General features: G+C 36.7%; 1 protein-coding gene across 1 annotated transcript in view; it reads left to right on the plus strand.

Annotated features, from left to right (window-relative positions):
• Positions 1-400: 400 nt before the first annotated feature.
• The window catches only part of PTPRR (protein tyrosine phosphatase receptor type R), a 283,107-nt gene continuing 256,679 nt past the window's right edge, over positions 401-26,828 (plus strand). The window contains exon 1 of the mRNA XM_012441339.3: positions 401-747. Within this exon, the coding sequence (XP_012296762.2) occupies positions 690-747 (58 nt within the window). The 5' untranslated portion in view covers positions 401-689. The remainder of the gene's footprint in view (positions 748-26,828) is intronic.

The raw sequence follows: 26,828 nt of genomic DNA on the forward strand, positions 1-26,828 counted from the left end.
TTGGGTAAAGAGTAAGGTGGGTGGCACGGTTGACACTGTCATCGACTCCCTCCTCTGGCCATGCCCCCATTTACTCTCACTCTGCCACACACCACCCTCGGATTTTTGATGGACTCTGGGTCCCTAGTAACCACGGCAAGCGCCTCCCCCGCACTTCCCGCTTTCCTCATCCCACCACCACCACCACCCACCCACCCCAGCGGTAGAGCCTACTCTGCTCCAAGCCGCCGCTAAGACCCGGAGAAGCGGAATTTCACTTTGAAACTCCCGTGCCTCGTGAGGGCCGGCGCTGGGCATGCTCAGTAGCCGCAGCGCGTCTGGGCTGCTGCTCGCGCTGCACTGGCTGCCGTGCTGCTGCGCTGCTGGGCTGGCGCGGAGTCCACCCTGCCGTCTCCGCCTTGGCTGCTGTGTCCTCGGAAGGCCAAGCATTTGCCGCCTCTGAGTGCTTCTGTCCCCCTTCCCTGCAACCTCTTACTCTTCTTCCTCTTCCTCTCTCCCTCTCTTAGGGAGGTTGAAGCTGGTGCTCGTTTCTATCGGCGCCACAGACTGACGGCTCTGCAAACCCCAGCCGAGGACCTGCGAACGAATCCCGGAGACTAGAAGACCCTTGGCGGTGGCTCTTTCTAATAGCACTTTACCTAAAGTGGGGTCGTGGTGGAGTTTCTCCTCCACCTCTCAATGCACACATTATGCGGAGAGCAGTCGGCTTCCCTGCGCTGTGCCTGCTCCTTAATCTTCATGCTGCAGGTAAGGGGTTGCCAGGCGTAGAGCCGGAGCTGTGCATGAGATTGGAAACTGCACATGCTTAGGACTCTAGGAAAAGCTTGCCTTGCAAAGAAAGCCTTTCTAAGAAGGTAAAGCAGGACAGTACCTGACAGGGAAGGGGTGAGGGAGTCGTGCACCTGTTGGAAAACTGAGGCCGAAAACTTAAGCTAAAATTAGCCCTTGATTCTTTACCTTATGCGAAAATAGTGAACATTTTCAATATGAATACAGGTTTGCTCCCCACTTCTCCTCCCCTTCGTCTAGACTCCCTGCTTTTGTTTCTAGGCTATGTACTTAAATGTCAATTTTTCAGGAGAGGGACAAGGCATCCTGCTGGATGTAACCTTTTCTACTGCAGCGGCTACATTCATAAGGTCTCTTGGTCTAGCGAACGCTCACAGGGAGGCATTGCCTGTAACCTGATGGACCACATCTCCGTCCAAAATATCGAAATACATGGTTCACATTAGTGATGCTGCTCCAGGCTCCTTTGGCCCCTGCTCTTGTCACTCGAATTTTCTAAACCAGTAAGAGGAAGGAAAGGTTTCAAATAGAATCCTCTTGTCTCTTTCAGCACCATGGCTAGCGTCCGCTGGCACGCAGGGGGCGGAAAACCCCAATCACGGTTCCAAAGCTTACAACCCTGGGGTAGGCACTGTCCCTAGGACAGATTTGATGAGGTGTAACCAAGAATAACAGTGAGACTGCTCCCAAATATAAATAGATTTGAAGCACCGTAATCAATATCAAGTCTCCTGTAGAAGCAAACCTTGAAAAGTACCTGAGAGATATTACATGTGGTATCCCTGCTTTTTTAATACATAGCACCTCTATGTAATTAATGCAGAGATACTTGCTGGGCTGAATTCCTCATCATTGTCACACACACATGAACCAAAATAAAATATGGCAGAGAGATTTTAGAAACCCTACTGTGACAGCAGTTGTCCATGCAGTAGTCTTATAACAACCAGAGACTAGGCATTTTCCCTGAGTTTGCATCTCATCCAATCACACATATCCATTCATTTCTTCAACCAACATTTGCTGAGTGTATACTATGTTCTAGGAGTAACGAGTAAAAATAATTGTTCTGAAATTACAATCCTTGTGGCATCTTTTTAAAAAGAGTGGGTGAATTTTATTCTCTGTGTGCAATAGTGGGAGTGAGATATGGTACTTTCTTATTCTAGCTAATGTTATTATTTAAATGGATCCTGAATATTTTGAGCAAATAATGCATAGGATTATTACAGCTATTATTAAATACACACGTTACTTGTTATAATTATGATATTATATTATGGAGTTTTCAATAGTTCTTTGGTACATTTTGAAAACCAGAAAATAGCTATGATTTGATTATTAAATTATTTGCAAACAACTATACTTAATTATTTCATTACCACATACAATTCTTCAATGCTTAAATGTGGGATGAAAACACATACATTGGGTTGAGTTTTATATACAGTATTGCTGAATAATAGACTGATACAAACATTCATTACAGAAAAATCTCAATTCTTACTAAGTTAGCAATAATTAGCTGGTCTGCCAACAATATCAGTGTAGTTGTTTTTCAAAACTAACATATAAAAAAGTTTAAAGATCACATTTAATACAACTTGAGTAACTATACCTTATGCAGTATAAATAAGATTAAGCATGTGAAAAACATGTCTTAATTTACTGTAGATGAATATTTGGGATGAGGAAAATAGAGGATTTTTGCTCATCAAAAGAGAAACCTAGAAGCTTGTAGCCCTAGATTATACCTGGAGCTCTGCCAAAGGGTGTATTACCAAAGCCAATCCAATCTATCTCTACTTAAACTTTTTAATTTGCAAAACAAAGATTAAAAAGTAAGATTAATCAACCAATTTTAATTTAATAAGGCAATGCATTTAAGGGCATTTTATATTTCAATTGCAAGATGCTATATAAAATTAATTGTATTTATATTTAATATCGTGATTTATACTGGTGTTTTATCACAGCAGATTGCAAGTTCAATATTGTAGTTCTCTTGCCAGTTTCATTTTAAATGCATTTTAATTTTAAACAGCAATTTGTGGGTCACAAGCTGTCATCAGATTAAAATTTATCACAGTTATCTAATAACATTGTTAGGGCTTTTCATCAGAACTGAAACAAACACAACTTCTTCGTCGAAGCTTCTATACATTTGGATACTTAGAAAATAAGTGGTTAGGATGACAAAGTTCAAGAAATCACTAAATATATCTACTTGTTGAACATGTGAGTTTGTTACTTTTATGGAAGACTTTTCTCTCAGAACAGAAGCAGACTTCCTAAAGAAGGGAAATGAATTCTATACATTCAGGCCTCTTTAACTGAAAAGCTAATTGATCCATTTTGGTTATGCCTGGGGTAACAGCAACTGCTTTATGCTGGTGGAACTCATGACAACTTATAATGCTTTAGAGATGGGAGGAATGGGCTGATGGGATGTAAGTGTTCTTCTTAGCTATACTAAGAACTGTTGCCTTCAATATAGCCACGCCCCTAATGATAAGTAGCAAATTGCTTGCGACTTGAGTGCCCTCTCCCATTATTTTGGTTATGGTTGCCTAAGACACTGTCAGAAAAAAAAAAAAAGATTATGACTCTGACTGCTGGATAGGGAGAAGTACTGTGGTCTGTTTGTAATGGCTGTGGGAGAAAAATGAGTGGGTACAATGCTGTGAAAGTGGCATCTCTGGATAAATTAACGCTAAAGGATTACTAAGCATGGTTTTTATTAGAGAAGCTGGACAGAACTCTACCCATGGCAGCTGATTTTTACAGATCACTTAAAAAGAAAGTTGTGGTTATTGTATATCCAACTGCTTATTTTACAGGTGAGGAAGGAAGATCTAGAATAGTAAAGTGGTAGTTAACAGTATAGTCACGATAAAAGTCCAGGTTTCCAGGCTTTTATATATATATATATATATAGTATGTGGCTGCATACTATAAAAAATTATATACTGGTTCTACAATAGGTGAAGCCACCATTGATTAAGTTAATGGTGTCAAATACTTTTTACCCATCCTTCTTTACTCTATCTGTGAGCCAGTTTAATATACAAAGTCCAGTTGAGAAGACCCTCTGGAATATTCAAGAAGGCAATTAAAAGCCACCACAATAATGTGGATGGTAAAAATAATAATTATTATTATTATGTGGAAGATCCTCCACAGAGCTTATGTTCTTCAACATTTCTACTCTTTTTTGGTCCAAAGAAGCATATTTCATTTGAGGAGGTATTATTTATAGGGCAGTTTTTTAATTACAAAGGAGTAAATATTTTGAGATATATTAAAAATTTTCATGTGAAAGATTTCATTTTCCTAGGAAATGTTTTGCTAAGAAAATACAGAAACCGAATTCAATCCATTGCTTTCTTTTTGAGCTCTGGAAAGCATTTTTTCAACTTTCCATGTTGTTCTTACTATCAGCCTTTTTGAATGGCACAAAGACTGCCTTCAGTGTATCTCCTGAAACTACCTCTTCACTCTCAGAGAAGTGCATAGTCAGTATCTCTAGTCTCTAAGAAGAAAGGTATTCTATGACGGTGCCAAGATCTGGAAGATGATTTGCAGAAGCACCACCCTCAAAAGAAAACATAGACTAATGGATAAATAATATGTTATATTTTAAAATTTTAAGATGTTTCTTAGAACTCTAGAATCTGTTTTTCCTATTGAAAATCACTCAACTTAGACCTTACAATGGTCTAGAGTCTCTCTCCACTTTACGTCTATATTATCTTTCACTGTTTTCTTCTTTGTCTCTCCAGCCATATTTATCCTTCTATTTCTAGAAGATACCAGACACTCAGTCCTTCATAATGTTTTGATTTTTTCTTTCTCCAGGTATCTCCATAGCTTAATCCCACACTAATTTTAGGACTTTAGTCAAATATTACCTTCTTAGTGGGTCTATCCTATTCCATATTTTATCTTCCCTTCCCCCCATCACCCAGATAAAAATTCTAGCACCCTTTCCCTACTTAGGTTTTCTTTCCCCAGAGGTCTTTGCCACCTAACATGCACTATATTTTACTTTTGTTTGTTGTAGTGTCCCCTCTCTGTATTAAAATTTAAGCCCCTTTAGGGCACAGATTTTTGCCCATTTTGTTTATTGTTGCATGTATTGGAGATCCTGTGCTACCTAGTACCTGGGGGCAGTTCCTGACATAAAATCTTTCTAAAGATTAAGTAAATATGTTAAATAAATAACATAATACAGCAGTATTTCTAATCTCATTTTTTTACATTTAATATCTTCTTATCACCCATGAATAAACATACATAGTCAACTTAGCCACTTCCAAAATGGACTTAAACAGAGTTCATTTGTCCAAAACTCATGTTGCCTCACATGCCCCCAAAACATACTATCGCTAACAGATTTTGCCGTCATTGTAAACTGAAGGGCAATAAAGGATGGGTTTGTGTTACAGCAGAACTACTAATCAACTCAGTGAAAAAAGTCTTTCAAACTGATTGCCAGATGTTGTGCAGCCCAAATGCTTTGCTGGTTCACTACATTTTCACTTCTCGGTGAAATGCCTTGTACATGTTAGAATGGCTATAGGGAACAGCTAATTTACAAACAGAGTTTAATGCACTAGGAAAAACTGATTTGCTTCTTTGGTACTGAAGAGACATAGGAATATGTATGTTGGAGATGACATATTTCTATCACCTCCAATGGAATAGTATCTAGCATATTCCATTGGAAATCATATCCAGCCTAACGCCTTGTAAAAATTCTTCGATACATTATGTATATTCAGCTTTTTCTTCTTTTTTTCTCACCTACTTCTCTATCAACTTCAGTCTTCATCCTATCATCCTATTGTTGATCATGATTAAAAAGGTTATTATAATATATGTTCTCATTACCAATGCATTTCTATAGTACTTACCTATTTTGGCCCCTTTCCGAATTTTAAAAGTTTTCCTCACTTGGCTGCCACAGACAGTCATTATTCCTAGCTTCCCTCTTATCTCTGCAGCCATTTCTCAGTTTGTACTTTTAGGTCTTCTGCTTGTATAATTTAATGGTTAGTGCTCTCTACAGCTTACTTGTCATTGATTTTTTTGGTTTTTTTTTCTATATACAGTCTCCCTGGGTAATTATACTCAGATCTGCATGTTGAAGATTCCAAAATCCATATTTCTACCTCAGTTACCTCTCCTGAATTCCAGTTCTATATTTAAAATTATCTAGAAGTTATTATATGTTCCATAATAATCTTTTTGTTGTTATTATTAGAGACAGGGCCTCACTCTGTCACCCAAGCTTGAGTGCAGTGGTGCCATCATGGCTCCCTGCAGCCTCGATCTCCTGGGCTCAAGCGATTTTACTGCCTCGACCTCACAGAGTGCTGGGATTACAGATGTGAGCCACAGTGCCTAGCCCCACAATAATCTTATATTCAACGGTTTTTGTCAACACTTCTTATCACAATTACTCTTATAAATATTCCCTAACATTGTGAATGACACCAGGATTCCTCACAGCGACCCAAGTCTGAAACTAATAACTCATCCTAGATCCTCCCTTACTACTTTCATCTTAAAGGCCACCAACTTTTCTCATAAGGTCTTCTCTACTCTCCATGTTCATGTCACTGCCTTGGGACAGATCCTTATTTCTCATATATCTTGTGATGACCTCCTATCAAATTTATTCTTTATAATAATGTCAGAGGTGAAACTCTTAAAAGCATACCTGATTTCATTGTCTTTCTTCGTAAAGTTCATTAATACAGCTATCTCCTTTTCCCTTAGAATAAAATCCAAACTCATTAGCAAGGTGAAGTCTTTTGTGATGAGGTCTTCTTATCATGCCCTGCTTCATACACTAATATCATATGAAGACAAAATTTCCTTTGGTTTGCCATGTCTTGAATCATTTCACATACTGTTCCATTTATCTTAAATACCAATACTCTGCTTCTTTTTTTAGATGACTCTTTCTCCAACTTCAAATGTTTATCAGCCAAAGCCCACTTTGGAATCTTCTTTTATTGGATGTCTCACCTCATTCAAGTAGCTCTCCTACATTTCCCTTTTGAATGTATATTCCTTTCCCTTTCTCTATCAATGTACTTAACCTGTATACTGAAGATTTTTGAAAATGATAACACAATTGTGCTTTATTTCTGTATACTTATTCCCTAGAACTATTCTTGTTACCTAATATGCCATCAATAAGTTTTCAATGAATGAATACATATATTAAATGTATTTGGTAAAATGAATTATGATAAATTAATTTACATTGACCAAGAGATTATATCTCATCTTTAAGACTGTAAAGAAGATAACTGACTTTGCTATTGTTCCCTTAATGCAATTTACACATATTGCCTATACAGAAATAGAGATGGGACAGGAAATTTTCTATTTAAGTATAATTCATAAGATAAGTTTGGGTCCCATGGGCATGATGCTAGTGTAATTGTGTGCTGAACTCTTTCTAGGTGGATAGACATCCTTGCTTAATATTCCAGTACTACTTAAGAATTGAATGGGTTTTTTTTTTTCACTTTAAGAGCTCAAAGAGTAAGATAAGCAACATAGCATGACAGTTGTCTACTAAAGAATGGACCCACAATTCCTAACCCTGATAACTGACTGGTTACTATCTACCTATAGCAAATATAAGATATTTACACATTCAAAATCAGGTGGGAGTGTGAGACAGTGGCTTCAATAAATTAAGACCAAAACAATTCAACCCTCCTTTTCTTTCTCAAATAAAATCCAAACCATCACACAAAATGTCTGAATATCTGAGTGGTTACATACATTTTTCTCTCTCATTTTATGTGTATGTGGTCTTTATAGAACCATTAAGTTTTTGGATCCTACACATTTTTTTCTTAAGGAAGACATTCTTACACCTGAAGAATGAAGACTATTTTGTGAATTATTAAAAAATTGCTTTGTGTGAGATGATTGGATCATAAATTGAAAGCCTATTCATTATCTTTAGTATTAGAGATAACATGGATGTTATATTTGATGGTAAGTTTATTGTTAAATCTTAAAAGTTGTTTTGTGAGTCAAATTCAAAAGATAGTGAAAGCCATTTTTCCCTCTACAAGGGGATTTGAAAGATTCTACTTGGCCCATGAATACGTTTTTCATTTTCAAAGCATTTACAAATGCTGACACACTTAGAGTAGCATTGATGTTTCCCAACATAAAAATGTTAGTAGTTTTGAAAAAGAAGGATATAATGTTAAAATAACCACATTGCCATGTATGTACCTATGCAAACAATCTTGCATGTTCTTCACATGTACCCCAAAACCTAAAATGCAATAAAATATATATTTTTAAAATTTTTCAAAGATAAATATATATATAACCTTAAGATCAAATTTCCTAATGCTTATATACCATATAATGTAACTACAAATGCCTATTATAGTAATGATATTTGCCACAGAAAGACAATTAGCAAATTTATATTGTAAACATTAGCACTTTCTGTTTAAATCATTTTATTTATAATGACTGCATAAGCTTTCCTCATAATCAAATCTCATTTGATTTCAGTATATTAAGATGTTGATGTCCATTAAAATTGTAGCCACATGGACCAACAACAAAGCAAAACTAATTGTTTATATTATGCAGCAGTCTAGATCGACATGTCTAGTTGCACTGAAGCAAATGCCAAGTTTATTTGGGACATGAATTATTTTTTTCCTATTTCTATTTTATTTTTTAATTTCCATTTTTTCAGATTTAAAGCAATGTCTATTTTCTGACTTAAATGAGAAGACTGGCCTCAGGCAGTCCTAAACTACTGATTCTTTGGAAAGGAGCACTAAAGCAGCACAGAGTAAGAGCATCTCACAGTGATTCACTGGCCTGTACGACAATATGTACAGAGCAAGACTCTACAGCTATTTCACTGTACTAATGATCCAATTCTTGAAGCAATCTGGAGAGAAGAAGAAGCAATAAGTGCACAGAATCACAGAATAAAGCTGGGTGACTTCCACTTACCTGGGAAAAATGGTCAAACATAGTATCATAGTAGGTTTGGTTGAAAGACCATCAATTCATTAATGTAAAGGTATGGCTTTCAATCATAAGCAATGTACTTTCTTTGTCTTCTTTACTCAAGATAGTATTTCTTAAATTCTCCCTGAGAAGTATAAAGTAGCTTAAACAGAAGCAAAGAGAAAATTTAAACAAGGGGAAAATGTCATGTTTTTAGATAACTTTTTAGCAGAATTCCATAGTAGTTGAGAGTTAAGTGGGATAATATATCCAAACCTGCAGTCTTAGTGAGTGCCATTGAAGTGTTAGGTATTATGTGATTAGACTAAGGAGATGATAAATGATTAACTTGTACCTTGGAGGAATTTCTTATGTGTTTTACGTTTGAGTCAATATTAGAGAAGCATACACACCTAGATAGATTCTGGATTCCAGGTGTTTTTTTTTTTTCAGTTAAGCCTTTTTTGCACAGTTTTCATCTGTTTGCTATAGACAGGAGCCTGACCATATGTGCAGGTTTGTAGTGGACTATGAAGCTCTAAGACATCTACCTCTCCCCAAATATCTCTCCCAATGTTTTTTCTGAAAGTTTCATCTAAACATAATTCTAGTACCATATCTTCAGCAAGTTCTACTTAAATGAATGTGAAATACAAATTTCTCTTGGATATGCCTGATTGTGACTGAAAATGTGTAACATTTATACAAACATCATAAATCTGAAATGTTTCATTCCTACTACACTGCCTTGCTTAGCAGGTAGCCTAGACTTGTCCTAGGATCCATCTTTCTAACTAGTCCCTTGAGGGACCCACAGAGGGTGAAAAGTTCAAGCATGAACCAGGAATGCTGCTCATAGGTCTATAGGCTTTCCATCTATTATCTACTCCTCTGGCCATCCTTCTTCTCTACTGACCAAATAATACTCTCCTACTTACCATTTGTAGCTCATGGAACTTCTAGACCATTGGGCTGCAGGGCCATGTGGAATGCTCCCTGTGGTTCTGCAGACACCAGCCAAGACAGGGCTATTTGAATATAAAGGGATCGAAGAAGGAGCATGGATATGGGAAGAACATAATGGAAGTGGTCACATGCAACAACACCTATTCATGGAACTACTCACCACTCCCCTAAAACCCGGGCTACTCAGCTGACCCTGCTTTGCCAAGACTCTTCTCTCTGTTGATTTGACCTCAGGTGACCTTTTATTTATAACTCCAGTTTGACTCCCTTGGAGACCTATAGTTCACAAGAAAACTCAGAATTCAGTTATAGAAACTTTTTCATAATGCTTCCCTTCTCTATGCAAATCCAGAGACACATCTGGCAGATGTTTCCGTGCCTCTAAAAGTTCCATGACATTTAAAAAGCTCCCTAGGGCAATTCTAATGAGTGCTCACAAGTGTAGTCCCCTTGGGCATTTGGGCATGGCTTTTGGCATTGCTGGGCACTTCTGTATCTCTAGAGCATCAGGATTTCCCATCAAGCATTCATTGGTTACTTTGGAGTGTTTTATTTCCTCAAACTGGGAATGCCTGGTACTTAGAGTGCTTAGATTATAAATTTTATCATGTTGTTTGTAACTCCTAAATCTGAGCATTAACTGAAGCTACAAAAATATATTTTAAAAATCTTCCTCTCAAGACAAGCATTGGATTTCATACGGAAGAAATAAATAGATTTCCTTTTAAGACGGGAAGGAGATAACAAATGAATATTTCCTAAATCCCTATGATGTGCTAAACTCTACCCAAGGTGCCTTTGTAAGATAATTGTCTTACCCTTTAAAATTGAAAAATGTTTTGAAATGGCATGCTTGTACTTCAGAAACAACAAAAATATGCCTTAACTCCTGTAGTACACTAAAAATAAACAAAACAAAAAAAACTTTTAGGCTCTTAGAATCTGACTACCTGAGTTTGAATCCCATCTTTTGCCCTTTAAAAATGTGGTGATTTCTCAAGGACCTAGAAATAGAAATTCCATTTGACCCAGCAATCCTATTGCTGGGTATATACTCAAAGAACTATAAATCATTCTACTATAAAGATACATGCACACGTATGTTCATTGCAGCCTTGTATACAATGGCAAAGACCTGGAACCAACCCAAATGCCCATCAATGATAGACTGGACAAAGAAAATGTGGTACATATACATCATGGAATACTGCGCAGCCATAAAACACGATGAGTTCGTGTCCTTTATAGGTACTTGGATGAATCTGGAAGCCATCATTCTCAGCAAACTGACACAAGAACAGAAAACCAAACACTGAATGTTCTCACTCATTGGTGGGTGTTGAACAATGAGAACACGTGGACTCAGGGAGAGGAGCATCACACACTGGGGGTAGTTCAGGGGGCAGGGGAGGGAAAGTGGGGGGTGGGGAGGGTGAGGAGGGATAACATGGGGAGAAATGCTGGATATAGCATACATTTAAAAGTAAAATAATAAAATAAAAAGCTAATGTATAAGGCCCTGCAGCATGGAACCTGGAACACTGAATATATTCAATGCTAGTAGTTGTAGAAGTTATCATATTACATGTGAAAACTTTCATTGGTCCTATAGTTCTTATAGCTGAAATATAAGACCAATGAAAAGAAAATCTAAAAAGAAAAATGGTACACAATGACTATTGGCCTATTTTTTTGAAATTACTCTAAAACATTCATTTGTGAAGAGTGTATGCTATGAAAATCAAATAAGCATGTCCCAATTTTTAAATTACTGGTAAAACCTTCATCTTGCAGATTTTTTAATGCTCATAATTAGCAATTTCATGTTGAAGAAACTAAATGTTGCTTTCAAAATGAGTATATAGGAGAAAAAACCCTCTAACCACCAGAGGCACTGCCACCACGGGCAACCCCTCTTCCAGCAAAGTATCTCTCAGTGTCAGAGACCGCGTAGAACATGAGGTATCATCACTCCTGCTACCCTACTCTACAGACTATATGAATTCACAACATCCAACAAAGGCCAAAACACTCCACTTCTAATGCCGATTTGCAGTCTTAGAGAAATATGTATTAGACAGGGGAAGTCTGAAATCCTACAATGAGTTTATGTGAAGGGGACCCAGATGAAAAGAGGCTTTGCTTATACTAATATTTTGTTTTTTTCCTTTGAGTGGAGTCTTGAAAAAGTTTTTCTACTCTGATGGAGAGATTCAATTCAGATTAAGTGAGAGGTGTACCTTTCTTTTGTAACGTGGGGTGAGAAGCTTTGTTCCGGAAAGGAGTGCCAGCATGGAATAGGTCCCTGACTATAGGTACATTCTTAAGCAGATCAATTTTAGAAAAGAAAAAAAAATATATATATATATATATATATATATATATATATATGCTGAGGGTCTGGAAAGTGATTCTTCATGCCTGTGCACAATTTGTGTAGTCCAATTTGAAAATCCTATTCACATATCTTTGATGTGTATATGGTGGGGGAGGGCACGCACTTCATGAAATCAGAGTTCCCACACATGCAATTAGGGAATCAGGTGTCCTGTCTCCCCTTGGGTTAAGTTTTGCCGAGTCTGCAGAGAATTCCCAGTGGGTGCAGGATCAATGCCTGCCAGTCCAGGCCTGTCTTGCCCCTCCAGTGCTCAATACCTCACCCTGCAGCATCAGCTCTCACTGCTGGCAGTGCCACTCATGTTCTCTCTCCACCAGCCTTCATTACTTGAAGTTTACCCTTGGGAAATATGTTCCTAATCTGAGCTTCAATCTCCAATTTTCTCTTTCTTCTCTACCCTCAGGTAAACTGGGCAGTTTTTGCTTTCTATTCCAGGAGAGATGAGAGATCTCTTCTCAGATCTCTTCTAAGAAAGGATGTGCCACACTGATCTACTTCAGATGAGAATAGCTGTTAATTATATGGTCCTTCCTTAGTTACTTTTCATTTTTCAAAGAATCATTAAAAAGCAGAGCCTTAGCTCAGTGCTATTAATTTCAAATGGTGGATAGGGGAGCTAGAACAAGAAGAGCAGTGTTGGAAGGGTCTACCAAGTGCCCCTCAAATCCCTAAACACAGGCAAGAGAGACCAGAACAGGGATATATTCAAGTGGCTAACTACAGACCTCTCTCCACACTGATATGGTTTGGCTTTATCCCCATCCAAATCTCATCTTGAATTGTAGTTCCCATAATCTCCACCTGTTGTGGGAGGGACCAGGTGGAGATAATTGAATCTCCATGGGGGTGGGTTCTCCTATCCCGTTCTTGTGATAGTTCAATTTATCTCCAGATGAAGATAATTGATTCTCCATGGGGGTGGGTTCCACTATCCTGTTCTTGTGGTATTGAGTTAGTTCAATTATCTCCTGGTGGAGATAATTGAATCTGCATGGGGATGGGTTCCCCTATCCCGTTCTTGTGGTAGTGAGTTCTCACGAGATCTGATTCTTTTATAAGGAGCTTCCCTGTTTGCTGAACGCTCATTCTCGCTCCTGCAACCATGGGAAGAAGGCTGTTTGCTTTCCCTTGTGCCATAATTATAAGCTTTCTGAGGCCTTCCAAGCCATGCGGAACTGTGAGTCAGTTATATCTATTTTTCTTTATAAATTACCCAGTCTTGGGTACGTCTTTAATAGTGTCAGAATGGACTAATACACCCAGTTTCCTCCTCCTCTAATATCTGAGCGTTTATATATCTGTAGTATCATTACTAGGTGAGATTTTAATGTTTATGTGTTCTAATGTTTACTTTGCTGTGTTTTAATCTAAGTCCTAACCTGCTATGAAAATTATTCTTAAAACAGACACTTTTTTTCCTTTGTCTTAAAATTTGAGCCCAGTTTTCAAGTCAGCTGGAGAACTCTGCAATGAAAACGATGGAGACAGTTACTAATCTTTAAATTATTTGTAAACAATTATATTTTAGCTGTTTGCATATGATGTATAACTTTAGTTTCCAAATGTACTATTTCATTATTCAGTAAGTGTATGCAGAACTGAATTACTGTGATTTTTGCAGTCTTAGCTTCTAGCCATATGAGCATTTTTCTGCCTTCTGCCTTTCCTCAGCACGTGTAGCTTGATAGTCCTCTTTTAATGGCTGTATAATGTTTAATACATAGTAGCATTCAGTCCTGTAAACCTCTTTTCCCAGTATCCTTTGACTCATTACTTCTGAAACTGGGGACATCTGATTGCCGAGTCTCAGCTGGCATACATTTCACTTCTTCCAGCAGAGTCTGAGGCCGATGATCTTAATGCTCATTCTTTCTTCATGACTTATGTCTAGTCACATTGTCCCAAGGTACTGTTTTAATTGTATTATGTTCCACTCTGTAATAGATATTTATCAAATGAAAAATAACTCTATTAAAGCTGGGCAAAAATCAGGAAACATGAAACCCTTTCATTGCAATTTTACTACCACCATATAGCAGACAATGGATTTTTCCTGAAATGGCTGTCAATTCTGTGACTCCAAAATAGAGCTCAACTTTCAATGTGTAAACAGGGAGAAGTAAGGGATATCCAGAGTATTTATGCTGGACTGAGAGTGGAAGGAGGAACCACTTTTCCTAATAGAATATTTTAGGAAATGTGAGAAAACATGTAAGGAGACTTTACAAGGTGATTAAAATCATCCCTTATTCTAATGGGATTCAGATCTTGTCCTAAATAGAACTAGCACCATAAATATAGAACAATTGCTTTGCTGTTGGTTTCATTTTTCTTATAGATATATTGGACACATCACTGGTCAAATATGTGGAAAGTTTAAATAATATGAAAGAATGTCACAACACTTCCTAGTAGAATTGTGTTTTCACATCTTAGAAGCCAGTGCATATACTGGATCTTAGAAAAATCAGTCCTGGAAGAATGTGTTCTTTCAAAAAAAATGTTTTAGTTTTCTTTTTTCCCCTAGATTTACCTCTTACGTTATCCTTTTTTTTTTTTTTTTCTAACTTCTGGGGTACATGTGCAGAACATGTAGATTTGTTACGTAGACACGTGCCAGAGTAGTTTACTTCACCTATCAACCCGTTATCTACATGAGGTATTTCTCCTTATGCTATCCCTCCCCTAGCCCCCCATCCTCTGACATGCACTGGTGTGTGATGTTTCCCTCCCTGTGTCCATGTGTTCTCATTTTTTTTTTCTTTTTTTTTGAGACGGAGTTTCACTCTTGTTACCCAGGCTGGAGTGCAATGGCACGATCTCGGCTCACCGCAACCTCCGCCTCCTGGGTTCAGGCAATTCTCATGCCTCAGCCTCCTGAGTAGCTGGTATTACAGGCACGTACCACCATGCCTAGCTAATTTTTTGTATTAGTAGAGATGAGGTTTCACCATGTTGACCAGGATAATCTCGATCTCTTGACCTCGTGATCCACCCGCCTCGGCCTCCCAAAGTGCTGGGATTACAGGCTTGAGCCACCGCGCCCAGCTGATGTGTTCTCATTTTTCAACTCCCACTTATGAGTGAGAACTGTGGTGTTTGGTTTTATGTTCTTGTGTTAGTTTACTAAGAATGTGGGTTTCTAGCTTCATGTCCCTGCAAAGAACATGAACTCATCCTTTTTTATGGCTGCATAGTATTCCATGGTGTATATGTGCCACATTTTCTTTATCAAGTCTATCATTGATGGGCATTTGGGTTGGTTCTAAGACTTTGCTATTGTGAACAGTGCCGCAATAAACGTGTGCATGTTTCTTAATAGTAGAATGATTTACAATCCTTTGGGTATATACCCCATAGTGGAATTCCTGGGTCAAATGGATTTCTGCTTCTAGATCCTTGAGGAATTGCCACACTGTCTTCCACAATGGTTGAACTAATTTATAGTGATGATGAGCTTTTTTTCGTGTTTGTTGACTGTATAAATGTCTCCTTTTGAGAAGTGTCTGTTCATATCCTTCACCCGATTTTTGATGAGGTTTTTTTCCTTGTAGATCTGTTTCAGTTCTTTGTAGATTCTGGATATTAGCCCTTTGTTAGATGGGTAGATTGCAAGAAGTTTTTCTCTTTCTGTTGGTTGTCGGTTCACTCTAATGATAGTTTCTTTTGCTGTGCAGAAACTCTTTAGTTTAATTAGATCCCATTTGTCAGTTTTCGCTTTTGTTGCCATTGCTTTTGGTGTTTTAGTCATGAAGTCCTTGGCCATGCCTATGTCCTAAATGGTATTACCTAGGTTTTCTTATAGAGTTTTTGTGGTTTTTAGGTCTTACATTTGAGACTTTAATCCATCTTGAGTTAATTTTTGGAAGGGGTCCAGTTTCGGTGTTCTGCATATGGCTAACCAGTTTTCCCAACACCATTTATTAAATAGAGAATCCTTTCCCCATTGCTTGTTTTTGTCAGGTTTGTCAAAGATCAGATGGTTGTAGATATGTGGTATTATTTCTGAGGTCTCTGTTCTGTTCTATTTGACTATATATCTGTTTTGGTACCAGTACTATTTTTGTCACTGTAGCCTTGTAGTATAGTTCGAAGTCAGGTAGCAAGATGCCTCCAGCTTTGGTTGTTTTTTTTGGTCAGGATTGTCTTGGCTATGTGGGCTCTTTTTTGTTTCCATATGAAATTTAAAGTAGTTTTTTCTAATTCTGTGAAGAAAGTCAGTGGTAGCTTAATGGAGATAGCATTGAATCTATAAATTTCTTTGGGCAGTATGGCCATTTTCATGTTATTAATTCTTCCTATCCATGAGCATGGAATGTTTTTTCCATTTGTTTGTGTCCTCTCTTATTTCCTTGAGCAATGATTTGTAGTTCTCTTTAAATAAGTCCTTCACGTATCTTGTAAGTTTTATTCCTAGGTATTTCATTCTCTTTGTGGCAATTGCAAATGGGAGTTCACTCATGATTTGGCTCTCTGTTTATTATTGGTGTATAGGAATGCTTGTGATTTTCGAAAATAGATTTTGTATCCTGAGACTACTGAAGTTGCTTCTCATCTTAAGGAGATTTTGAGCTGAGACAGTGGGGTTTTCTAAATACACAATCATGTCATCTGCAAACAGAGAGACAATTTGACTTCCTCTCTTCCTATTTAAATTACTTTGGGCAGTACTCTTTATTTCTTTCTCTTGCCTGATTTCCCTGGTCAGAACTTTCAACACTATGTTGAATAGGAATGGTGAGAGAGGGCATCCTTGGACTGGTTTTCAAAGGGAATGCTTCCAGTTTTTGCCCATTCAGTATAATATTGGCTGTGGGTTTATCATAAATAGCTCTTATAATTTTGAGATACTTTCTATTGATACCTAGTTAATTGAGAGTTTTTAGCATAAAGGTGCATTGAATTTTATTGAAGGCCTTTTTTTGCATCTATTGAGATAATTATGCAGTTTTTGTCATTGGTTCTGTTTATGTGATGGATTATGTTTATAGATATGTGCATGTTAAACCAGCCTTACATTTCAGGGATGAAGCCATCTTGGTCGTGGTGGATAAGCTTTTTGATGTGCTGTTGAATTCAGTTTGCCAGTTTTTATTGAGAATTTTTGCATTAATGTTTATCAGGAATATTGGCCTGAAATTTTTTGTTGTTGTGTCTCTATCAGGTTTTGGTATCATGATGATTTTGGCTGCATAAAACGAATTAGGGAGGATTCCCTCTTTCTCTGTTGTTTGGAATAGTTTCAGAAGAAATGGTACCAGTGCCCCTTTGTACCTCTGGTAGAATTCAACTGTGAATCCATCTGCTCCTGGACTTTTTTGGTTGATAGGCTATTAATTACTGCCTCAATTTTAGAACTTGTTATTGGCCTCGTCAGGGTTTAAAGTTTTTCCTGGCTTAGATTTAGGAGGGTATATGTGTCCAGGAATGTATCCATTGCTTCGAGATTTTCTAGTTTATTTGTGTAGTGATGTTTACAGTGTTCTCTGATGTTTTTATTTCTGTGGGATCAGTGATGATATTCCCTGTTTCATCTTTATTGCATCTGTTTGGTTATTCTCTGTTTTCTTCTTTATTAGTCTCACTAGCAGTCTATTTATTGATCTTTTCAAAAAACCAACTCCTGGATTCACTGATTTTTTTTGGAGGGTTTTCGTGTCTCTATCTCCTTCAGTTCTGCTCTGATCTTAGTTATTTTTTGTCTTCTGCTCGCTTTTGAATTAGTTTGGGCTTGCTTCTCTAGTTGTTTTAATGTGATGTTGAGGTGTCAATTTTAGATCTCTTCTGCTTTCTCTTGTGGGCATTTAGTGCTATAAATTTCCCTCTAAACACTACGTTAGCTGTGTCCCAGAGATTCTGGTACATTGTGTCTTTGTTCTCATTGGTTTCAAAGAATTTATTTATTTCTGCCTTAATTTTGTTATTTACCCAGTAGTCATTCAGGAGCAGGTTGTTTGATTTTCATGTAGTTGTGTGGTTTTGAGTCAGTTTCTTAATCCTGAGTTCTAATTTGATTGCACTGTGATCTGAGAGACTGTTAAAATTTCCGTTCTTTCGCATTTTCTGAAGAGTGTTAGACTTCCAATTACGTGGTCAATTTTAGAATAAGTGCAATGTGTTGCTGAGAAGAATGTATATTCTGTTGATTTGGGGTGGAGAGTTCTATAGATATCTATTAGGTCCTCTTGGTCCAGAGCTGAGTTCAAGTCCTGAATATCCTTGTTAATTTTCTGTCTCATTGATCTGTCTAATATTGACAGTGGGATATTAAAGTCTCCCACTATTATTGTGTGGGAGTCTAAGTCTCTTTGTAGGTCTCCAAGAGCATGCTTTATGTATTTGGGTGCTCCTGTTTTGGGTGCATATATATTTATGATAGTTAGCTCTTCTTGTTGCATTGATCCCTTTACCATTATGTAATGCCCTTCTTTGTCTCTTTTGATCTTTGTTGGTTTAAAGTCTGTTTTATCAGAGACTAGGATTGCAACCCCTGCTTTTTGTTTTGTTTTGTTTTCCAATTGCTTATTAAATATTCCTCCATCCCTTTATTTTGAGCCTATGTGTGTCTTTGCACATGAGATGGGTCTCCTGAATACAGCACATGGATGGGTCTTGACTCTCTATGCAGTTTGCCAGTCTGTGTCTTTTAATTGGGGCATTTAGCCTGTTTACATTTAAGGTTAATATTGTTATGTTTGAATTTCATCCTCTCATTATGATGCTAGCTGGTTATTTTGCCCATTAGTTGATGCAGTTTATTCATAGTGTCAATGGTCTTTACAATTTGGTATGTTTTTGCAGTGGCTGGTACAAGTTTTTCCTTTCCATGTTTAGTGCTTTCTTCAGGAGCTCTTGTAAGGCAGGCCTGTTGGTGACAAAATCTCTCACCATTTACTTGTCTATAAAAGATTTTATTTCTTTTTCACTTATGAAGCTTAGTTTGCCTGAATATAAAATTCTGGATTAAAAATTCTTTTCTTTAAGAATGTTGAATATTGGCCCCCACTCTCTTCTGGCTTGTCATTTCTGCAGAGAGATCTGCTGTGAGTCTGATGGGCTTCCCTTTGTGAATAACTCAACCTTTCTCTGGCTGCTCTTAACATTTTTTCATTCATTTCAATCTTGGTGAATCTGATGATTATGTGAGTTGGGGTTGCTCTTCTCGAGGATTATCTTTTTGGTGTTCTATTTCCTAAATTTGAATGTTGGCCTGTCTTGCTAAGTTGAGGAAGTTCTCCTGGGTAATAACCTGAAGAGTGTTTTCCCACTTGGTTTTATTCTCCTTGTCACTTTCAGGTACACCAATCAAATGTAGATTTGGTCTTTTCACATAGTCCCATATTTCTTGGAGCCTTTATTCATTCCTTTTCATTCTTTTTTTTCTCTGATCTTGTCTTCACACTTTTTAAAGTTGATCTTCAATCTCTGATATCCTTTCTTCCACTTGATTAATTCAGGTATTGATACTCGTGCATGCTTCATGAAGTTTTCATGCTGTGTTTTTCAGCTCCATCTGGTCATTTATGTTCTTCTCTAAACTGGTTATTCTAGTTAGCAATTCCTCTAACCTTTTTTCAAGGTTCTTAGCTTCCTTGCATTGAGTTAGAACAGGCTCTGTCAGCTTGGAGGAGTTTGTCATTACCCACCTTCTGAAGCCTACTCTTGTCAATTCATCAAACTTGTTCTCTGGCGAGGAGTTGTGATCCTTTGTTGGAGAAGAGGTCTTCTGGTTTTGGGAATTTTAAGGAGAGTGGAGAAGGAACAAAGAAATCTGCAACTGGTTGTGATCAGTTAGTTGTAAACAGCACTGCACTAGGACCAGCCTTGGAATTGTTCTTTTAATGATAAGCTTCTCCAAGGGTTTTTTGGGTCTATGTTGGTATTTTGGCAAATTTAATTATTGTCATCTTATGGAAACCCTGATTTGAAAAAAAAAACTTTTATAGTTTAAGGATAAACATTTTTGTCAAATTGGTTATTTTGTGTCAGGATACAAAACAAAGCAATATGTGTACATACAGATATATACATACATGTACCTATGTTGTGGGAACATAACTAAGGCATAGAAATTGAATTCTATAAAACTGACTTTGCATATAGACATAGCCATGATGAACTCTTTCAGAGCATTGCTGTAATTTCCTATTCAGATTAGTAAGAGTTAGCATATGTTATATTTTAAGACATTATCCTAACTAATATTGGTTGTCATATTTTGGAAAGACTGTAATGTTTATCGGTGGGATTTAGTGTTATTACTGTTGACATCTTTAACTGGAGATAAGTATTCTGGTTCTCTCCTGTTACCATTACCAATGGAATGACAGAACAACCAAACAATAGTTTTAATATTAGCCTCCTTACATCCCAGGATATGCTTTCTGGTAATTCCTGCCCCTACAAGTTTCCAAAGGGTCTTTTATGGTATTTATGGAAAAACTTAATTCTTTAGAAAAAAAAATCAGGACCAGCAAAATCTAACTGAATTGTGGCTTCCTCTTACTGAAGTTTATTTCTAATCCAGTTGTAGATATGCAAGAACCACCTATGTTTTCTGATGAGAAAACTGAGGCTCATTGGGGTGAGCTAACGTAAATGGGAAGAGAGAAGTTGGGAGGTCATTTAAATTAGAATCTAGGTCGCTCCTTTATTTCTTAATTCATTTATCTTAATAGAAAGCCTGTTTCTTTCCTTTCTTAATACTAAATAGGCATTTTTCCCAAAATAACTTTTATTGGTACAACTATGTATTTTTAACTTTCCTGAGAGGCATTAACAAATCAAATAAATGGGAGCCTAATCATTTCTGATGCATAAATTTTCAAGGGAAGCCCCTGATGTTATCCACTTATCTCTCCTTTCTAGAAAGGTGTTAGCATTCCTAACAAAACAATGATTGCCTTTTCACAAAATGATCACCCAGCAAAAGCCTTTTTTTGATTGCTCACTTTTTTAAGTCTCTATTTAGAGACCACTATTTTATTCTTTCCTTTCACAAGTTATTGACATTGGTTTAAGTAGTTGCAATGCAAGGATTTATTCTGAGAGAGTGAATACAAGGCCATTTTACCTTGAACATTCAGGAAAAACCAATACTGAATTTGAAATAATGAATCATAATGTACTCTAACTTATTGTGATTTCATACATTACTCTTTCCCTTGTTAAAGATCTCTTCAGAGGCTACCAAGGTCATACCCAGAATGAAATTTCAGTTGTACAATTTTATGACCGTCAAATCTCACTGATTATTTTCATGTAAATGTTGTTTTTATGATAAAAGTACTTTTCTTTTAAATGTAGATGAGTATATTATTTTTAATTGTCAGATCATAATTATATATATGGGGTAAAATGTGATATATATATATATGGGATAAACTATATAAATATATATTCCATACACACACACCCACACACACACACACAGAGGGTAAAATGATTAAATTAAGACAATTAACTTATCACCTCACTTGTTTAGCATTTTTGTGGTGAGACATTTGAAATTTATGCTCTTAGATATTTTGAAATAAACCATAAATTATTGACTATAGTTACCCTGCTGTGAAATAGATCTCAAAATTTATTTTTCCTATCTTAAACTTTATATCCTTGGGAAGCTGAGGCAGGAGAATCACTTGAACCCAAGAGGCAGATGTTGCAGTAAGCCGAGATCGTGCCACTGCACTCCAGCCTGGTGACAAAGTGAGATTCCGTCTCAAAACAAAACAAACAAAAAAAACCCTTTATATCCTATATCCTTTAACCAACAACTCCCCATTCCCTCTGCATTCCCTGTCCCAGCCTTTGGTAACCATCATTTTATTCTGCACTTTTCTAGAGTCCACATATAAGTGAGATCATAGGATATTTGTCTTTCTGTGCCCACCTTATTTCACTTAGTATAATGTCCTCTAGGTTTATCCATATTGTCACAAGGGTTAGGATTTCCTTTTTTTTTTTTTTTTTTTGATAAGGCTGAATAGTATTACATTATATGTACATGCTACCTTTTCTCTTTTTTTCCCATAAGTTATTTGGGTACAGGGGATATTTGGTTACATGGTTAAGTTCCTTAGTGGTGATTTGTGAGACTTTGGTGCAGCCATCACCTGAACAGTATGCACTGCACCCTCTTTGTAGACTTTTATCACTTGCCCTCCTCCCACTCTTGCCCCAGGTCCCCAAAGTCCATTGTATCATTCTCATGGCTTTGTATCCTCATAGCTTAGCTCCCACATATCAGTGAGAACATATGATGTTTGATTTTTCACTCCCCAAGTTACTTCACTTAGAATAATAGTCTTCAATACTATGCAGGTCAATGCAAATACCATTAATTCCTTTTTATGACTGAGTAATATTCCATTGTGTGTAGGTAGGTAGGTAGGTAGGTAGGTAGATAGGTAGATAGGTAGATCTATAGTTTCTATATTAATGAGTTTGTTTCTATAGTATCTGTATGAATTAGTTTCTTTATCCACTCATTGATTGATGGGCATTTGGGTGGGTTCCACAATTTTGTAATTGCAAATTGTGCTGCTATAAACGTGTGTGCAAGTGTCTTTTTCATATAATGACACTTGTTTTTTTTTTTTTTTTGGTAGATACCCAGTAGTTTGATTGCTGGATCAAATGGTAGTTCTACTTTTAGTTCTTTGAGGATCTCCGCACTGTTTCCCATAGTGGCTGTATTAGTTTACATTCCCACCAGCAGTGTAGAAGTGTTCCCTGATCACATTTATGCCAATATCGACTATTTTTTGATTTTTTGATTATGGTCATTCTTGCAGGGGTAAGGTGGTACTGCAGTGGGGTTTTGATTTGCATTTCCCTGATCATCAGTGATGTTGAGCATTTTTTCATATGTTGATTGGCCATTTGTATATCTTCTTTTGAGAATTGTCTATTCCTGTCCTTAGCCCACTTTTTGATGGGATTGTTTGTTCTGTTCTTGCTGATTTGTTTGAGTTCGTGTAGGTTCTGGATATTAGTCCTTTGTCATATGTATGATTGTGAAGATTTTCTTCCACTCTATGGGTTGTCTGTTTACTCTGCTGAATGTTCATTTTGCCAGCAAAAGCTCTTTAATTAAGTTCCAGTTACTTACCTTTGTTTTTATTGCATTTGCTTTTGGGTTCTTGGTTATGAAATCCTTGCCTAAGCCAGTATCTAGGAGGGTTTTTCCAATGTTATCTTCTAGGGTTTTTAGAGTTTCAGGTCTCAGATTTAAGTCCTCAATCCATCTTGAGTTGATTTTTGTATGAGGTGAGAGATGAGTATCCAGTTTCATTCTTCTACGTGTGGCTAGCCAATTATCCCAGCACCACTTTTTGCAAAGGGTGTCCTTTCCCTAATGTTTGCTTTATTGAAGATCATTTGGCTGTAAGCATTTGGGTTTATTTCTTCGTTCTGTATTCTGTTCCATTGGTCTATGTATCTATTTTCCTACCAGTGCCATGTTCTATTCATCTATTGATGGACACTTAGGTTGTTTTCATATTTTGGCTATTGTGAATAATACTTCAGTGAACATGGGAGTGCAGGCATCTCTTTGACAATTGATTTTAATTTTGAGGAGATCTACACCCAGAAGCGGGATTGCTGGAACATATGGTAATTCTATTTTTAGTTTATTGAGGAACCTCCATACGGTTTCCCATAATGACTGTACAGGTTAAGCATCCGTAATTCAAAAATCCAAAACCCTAAATGCTCCAAAATAGAAAACTTTTTGTATACCAACATGATGCTCAAAGGAAATGCTCAATGAAGTATTTTGAATTTTGGACGTTTTAATTAGGAATGCTTAATTGGTGTATATTCTGCAAATATTCTGAAATCCAGAAAAATCCAAAATTCAAAACATTTCTGGTCCCAAGCATTTTGGATAATAAATCACCTGTACTCACTTATATTTTCACCACAATGCACAAGAGTTCCCCTTTCTTCCCATCCTGGCCAACACTTAACTTTCATCTTTTCTGATAAACTCATTCTAACAGGTGTGTGGTGTTACCTCATTGTGGCTTTAATTTGCATTTTCCTAATGATTAGTGATGCTGATCATATTTTTATGTATCTATTGAAAATTTGTAAGTTTTCTCTTTTTTTTTCCTTTTTAAAATATATTTTTTATTGTACTGTAGGTTCTGGGGTACATGTGCAGAACATGCAGGATTGTTGCCTAGGTACATACACGGCAATGTGGTTTGCTGCCTCCATCCCCCTGTCACCTATATCTGGCATTTCTCCCCATGTTATCCCTCCCCAACCTCACTACCCCTCCATCCTTCCCCTATTCCCCGCCAACAGACCCCAGTGTCTGATGCTCCCGTCTCTGTGTCCATGTGTTCTCATTGTTCAACACCCCTCCTAATTAAACTTCAGAGCTTCTGAACAGCAAAAGAAACAATCATTAGAGTGAACCAGCAACCAACAGAATGGGAAAAATTTTCTGCAAGCTACCCATCTGACAAACAAGCCCATTCAAAAGTGGGCGAAGGATATGAACAGACACTTTACAAAAGAAGACATACATGAGGCCAACAAACATATGAACTAATGCTCATCATCACTGGTCATTAGAGAAATGCAAATCAAAACCACATTGAGATACCCTCTCAGACCAGTTAGAATGGTGGTCATTAAAAAATCTGGAGGCAACAGATGCTGGAGAGGATGTGAAGAAATAGGAACACTTTTACGCTTTTGGTAGGAGTGTAAATTAGTTCAACCGTTGTGGAAGACAGGGTGACAATTCCTCAAGGACCTAGAAATAGAAATTCCATTTGACCCAGCAATCCCATTACTGGGTATATAGCCAAAGGATTATAAATCATTCTATTATAAAGACACATGCACATGTATGTTTGTTGCGGCACTGTTTACAATAGCAAAGACCTGGAACCAAACCAAATGCCCATCAATGATAGACTGGACAAGTTTTCTTTTCAGAAATGTCTGTCCAAATCTTTTCCCCATTTTTTAACTAGGTTAATTTTATTGGTATTGCATTGTTTGAGTTTCTTATGTATTTTTGATATTAATCCCTTATCAGATGTGTGGTTTGCAAATAGTGTCTCCCATTCTGTGGGTTATCACTTCACTTTGTTAATTATTTCCTTTGCTGTGCAGAAGCTTTTTTGATGCAATCCCATTTGTCTATTTTTGTTTTAGTTGCTTGCGCTTTTGAGGTCATATTTAAAAAGAAAAATCATTGCCCAGACTACTGTGGAGTTTTTTGCCTATCTTTTCTTCCAGTAGTTTTATTGTATGGATTTTATATGTAAATCTTTATTTATTTTTTGTATATAGTATGATGTGTTAGATTTATATCAAAATATTTATTTGGGGGCAGTTGTTTTTTTACTTTTAGTTTTCAATTATACATTACTAACTTATACAAATGCCATTGAGTTTTGTAGGTTGCCTTTATATTTTGTGACCTTGCTAAACTCGCCTGCCTGTTCTAGGAAGATTTTGGCAAATTCCTTGGGATTTTTTACAGAGGCTATCATGTCATCTGCAAATAAAACAGTTTTATGTCTTTTGCTCCTTTTCTTTGTCTCATTGCACTGACTGGGACTCTTAGTACAATGTTATATAGCAATGGTATGGGTGCCTTGTCCTTGTCTTAAAAGGGAAGCATTCAGTCTTTCACTGCTAAGTATGATGTTCTCTGTGGGGTTTGGTGTAGGTATATTTTATCAGGTTGAGAACACGCTCTTCTATTTCTAGTTTACTTAATTTTTTCTTACTACGAATAGACATGACTTTTGTCAAATCATTTTTTCCATCAAGTAATATGACAGTATTTTTCTTCTTTCACTGTCAATAGGGTGGGTTATGTAGATTATTTTTCAAATATTGAATCAGCCCTACCTTCCCAGGATGATAAGCCCCACTTGTCTTTTTATATATTTCTGCATTCAATTTGCTACTATTTTGTTGAGGACTTTTGCATTGGTGTTCATGAGCAATATTGGTCTAGAGTGTTTTTTGGAGGGGGGATTGTCTCTGTCTGATTTTATTATCAGGGTAATTTTGGCTTCAAGAGATGGTTTTGGTGAATGTTCCCCCTTCTATTTTCTGGGAGAAATTATATAGAATTGATGTTATCTTTTTCCTCATTTGGTAGAAATTTTCAATTATGCCATTTGGTCCTGAAGATTTTTGATTCAGAAAAAGTTTAAGTAAACATTTAATTCATTTTACAATTTTAGCACAATTTAGATTACTTATTTCATCTTTGATGAGTTTTAATAGTTTGTGGTTTTCAAGGAATTGATGATTTTGTCTAAATTGTCTAATTTATGTGTAGAGGATTGTTATTTTCCTTTTTATACATTTTTATGTCTGCTGAGTCTAATGATATCCCTCCTTTCATTTCTGATACTAGAAATTTGTATAGTTTCTTTCTCTGTCAGTCTTGTGAGTTTTATCAATTTTACTAATCTTTTCAAAGAACTAGTTTTTATTTCATTCATTTTTATCTCGTTTTTCTATTTTCAGTGTAGTGATTTCTACTTTTAACTTTTTAATTTCTTTACACTTATTTTGCTCTTTATCTAGTTTCTTAAAGTGGAAGCTGAGATTATTGATTTGAGACCTTTATTCTAATATAAGCATTTAATGTTATATTTTTTTCTCTAAG

This window comes from Aotus nancymaae, unplaced genomic scaffold (assembly GCF_030222135.1).
Source record: "Aotus nancymaae isolate 86718 unplaced genomic scaffold, 86718_ANA_hifiasm-v0.15.2.pri h1tg000016l, whole genome shotgun sequence".
Taxonomy (NCBI): Eukaryota; Metazoa; Chordata; class Mammalia; order Primates; family Aotidae; genus Aotus; species Aotus nancymaae.